The sequence below is a fragment of the Oryx dammah genome, unplaced genomic scaffold, assembly GCF_014754425.2.
Source record: "Oryx dammah isolate SB20612 unplaced genomic scaffold, SCBI_Odam_1.1 HiC_scaffold_5, whole genome shotgun sequence".
Lineage (NCBI taxonomy): Eukaryota > Metazoa > Chordata > Mammalia > Artiodactyla > Bovidae > Oryx > Oryx dammah.
This window is the reverse complement of record NW_024070189.1, coordinates 13,174,936-13,177,604: the sequence shown is the minus strand read 5'-3', so window position 1 is coordinate 13,177,604 and position 2,669 is coordinate 13,174,936. Positions and strand designations below refer to the sequence as shown.

The 2,669-nt window shown below is 40.3% G+C and overlaps 1 protein-coding gene across 1 annotated transcript; it reads left to right on the top strand.

Moving 5' to 3' along the window:
- The first annotated feature begins 654 nt into the window (after nucleotides 1-654).
- LOC120863258 (RING1 and YY1-binding protein) lies at nucleotides 655-1,665 on the top strand. The gene has a single exon (XM_040239361.1). The coding sequence runs from the start codon at nucleotides 752-754 to the stop codon at nucleotides 1,436-1,438; it is 687 nt and encodes a 228-aa protein (XP_040095295.1). The 5' UTR covers nucleotides 655-751; the 3' UTR covers nucleotides 1,439-1,665.
- Nucleotides 1,666-2,669: the final 1,004 nt, after the last annotated feature.

Sequence of the window (2,669 nt, the reverse complement as noted above, 5' to 3'; positions counted from 1 at the left end):
CAGATATAACATACACCTACACAGTTATCAGTCCTGGGTGTTCATTGGAAGGACTGATTCTGAAGTTGAAACTCTAATACTTTGGCCACCTGATGCGAAGAGCTGACTCATTTGAAAAAACCCTGATGCTGGGAAAGATTGAGGGCAGGAGGAGAAGGGGATGACAGAAGATGAGATGGCTGGATGGCATCACTGACTCGATGAACATGGGTTTGGGTGGACTCTGGGAGCTGGTGATGGACAGGGAGGTCTGGCGTGCTGCGGGTTCATGGGGTCACAAAAAGTCAGACATGACTGAGCGACTGAACTGAACTGACACAGTTATAGCACTAAGAATGCTTAATGTTACTTCTTGACAATGGTCCCATGTAATTCAACAAATTAAATTAGCCTAATTAGTTTAGCATATTTTTTCTTAATAAGGAGAGAGGAACACATATTTTGAGATACTCCACTGACCCTCTGGAAATTCCCAAAATTAGTTTGAAGTCAAGAAGTCTTAGTTTAGAAATCTATTTTGGGGAAGTTTTTAAAAGATATCAAAAGACTTTTAAAACACTAGGTCAGAGTCTCGTCCGGAGACTGGCAGCGGCGGCGTCGGTGGCGGCCGGAGCTCGAGCCCCAGCGGCTGAGGGCGGGCGGGCGGGCGCGGGGGAGGGAGGGGGGCCGGTCCGCGACGACTCTCCGGACGGCGTTTCTCCTCCGAGCAGCGCGGGTGTCGGATTTGGGGGGGCGGGGGTACAGCCCATCCATGACCATGGGCGACAAGAAGAGCCCGACCAGGCCAAAAAGACAAGCAAAACCTGCCGCAGACGAAGGCTTTTGGGATTGTAGCGTCTGCACCTTCAGAAACAGCGCCGAAGCCTTTAAATGCAGTATCTGCGATGTGAGGAAAGGCACCTCCACCAGAAAACCTCGGATCAATTCTCAGCTGGTGGCACAGCAAGTGGCCCAACAGTACGCCACTCCACCACCCCCTAAAAAGGAGAAGAAGGAGAAAGTTGAGAAACAAGACAAAGAGAAACCTGAGAAAGATAAAGAAATTAGTCCTAGTGTTACCAAGAAAAATACCAACAAGAAAACAAAACCAAAGTCTGATATTCTGAAAGATCCTCCTAGCGAAGTGAACAGTATACAGTCTGCAAATGCTACAACAAAGACCAGTGAAACGAATCACACTTCAAGGCCCCGGCTGAAAAACGTGGACAGAAGCACCGCACAGCAGTTGGCAGTAACTGTGGGCAACGTCACCGTCATTATCACAGACTTTAAGGAAAAGACTCGCTCCTCCTCGACATCCTCATCCACAGTGACCTCCAGTGCAGGGTCAGAACAGCAGAACCAGAGCAGCTCGGGGTCAGAGAGCACAGACAAGGGTTCCTCCCGTTCCTCCACGCCAAAGGGCGACATGTCAGCAGTAAATGATGAATCTTTCTGAAGTTGCACATGGAATTGTGAAAACTATGAATCAGGGTATGAAATTCACATCCTCCACCTGCCCATGCCGCTTGCACCCCCTGGAAAATCTTCTGTGGACATCGACCTCTTAGTGATGCTGCCAGGATAATTTCTGCTTGCCATGGGCATCTGGCCACCAAGGAATTTCGCACCCTGACGATTACTCTTGACACTTTTATGTATTCCATTGTTTTATATGATTTTCCTAACAATCATTTATAATTGGATGTGCTCCTGAATCTACTTTTTATAAAAAAAAAAAAAAAATCTGCTGTGCACAAAAAAAAAAAAAAAAAAACAAAAAACACTAGGTCAAATAAAATCATAGTTCACTGTGAAACAATACTTTGTTATCTATTTAACCAAAGTAATACTTCACAAGCAAATATAGAAGGTTACACAGTTTTGAGAAAAATTTAGCTCTTTTAGTATCAAAAATACTATATTTGCCTAAGAGTAGACCAATGATTCAGTTAAACCTTTTCTTTTAGTTTTAACTAAGAAATCCAATTTCTCTTTAACAAGAGAAATCCAAATTCTGACTTTATACCAGCTTACTTTGCTATTGAAACTCAGTTAATTAATTAACAAACTAAAACCTACATTTAATATATTTTAAAAAACATACCTTTTAACTGTAAATTTTTCAATGTGGTATAAGATGTTTACTAACAAATATGAAAAAACACTTCCATGTCTCTGTGATAAGAAGACAAAAATAGGCAGATCTATGTTCAGTAATTAATGTTTCAGTATTTTGTCTAGGAAATGACCTAGATATTTAATGACTTTGTATCATTTAATTTACTTATGAAAACTTTAAGACGTCAGGTTACCAAAAAGATTTGGGGAAACTATTGAAAAAGCTCACCTATAAATTTTTTTATCCTATTTGCATCTATTTAATATGCTTGTTCTTAACAATTATGTTTAGATTACCCATGAAAACTATGAGACATTAGACAGAGTCAGCAATCATCTGAAGCTATTTTTTTGCCGACAAATTTTTACAGAAATAACATGGACTAACTTGATCTGAGCCTAGGTAGAATAAAAGTATTATATTTAATGCTGATAACTAAAGACATGCTTCTTTTAATTAAACCAATAACTTGAACTAGTTTCATTTACTAAAGATTATGTGCACCTCCCAAAATTGGGGTTACTTTTTTATTATATTTATGAGAGTTAATTTATACATATGGTTAATT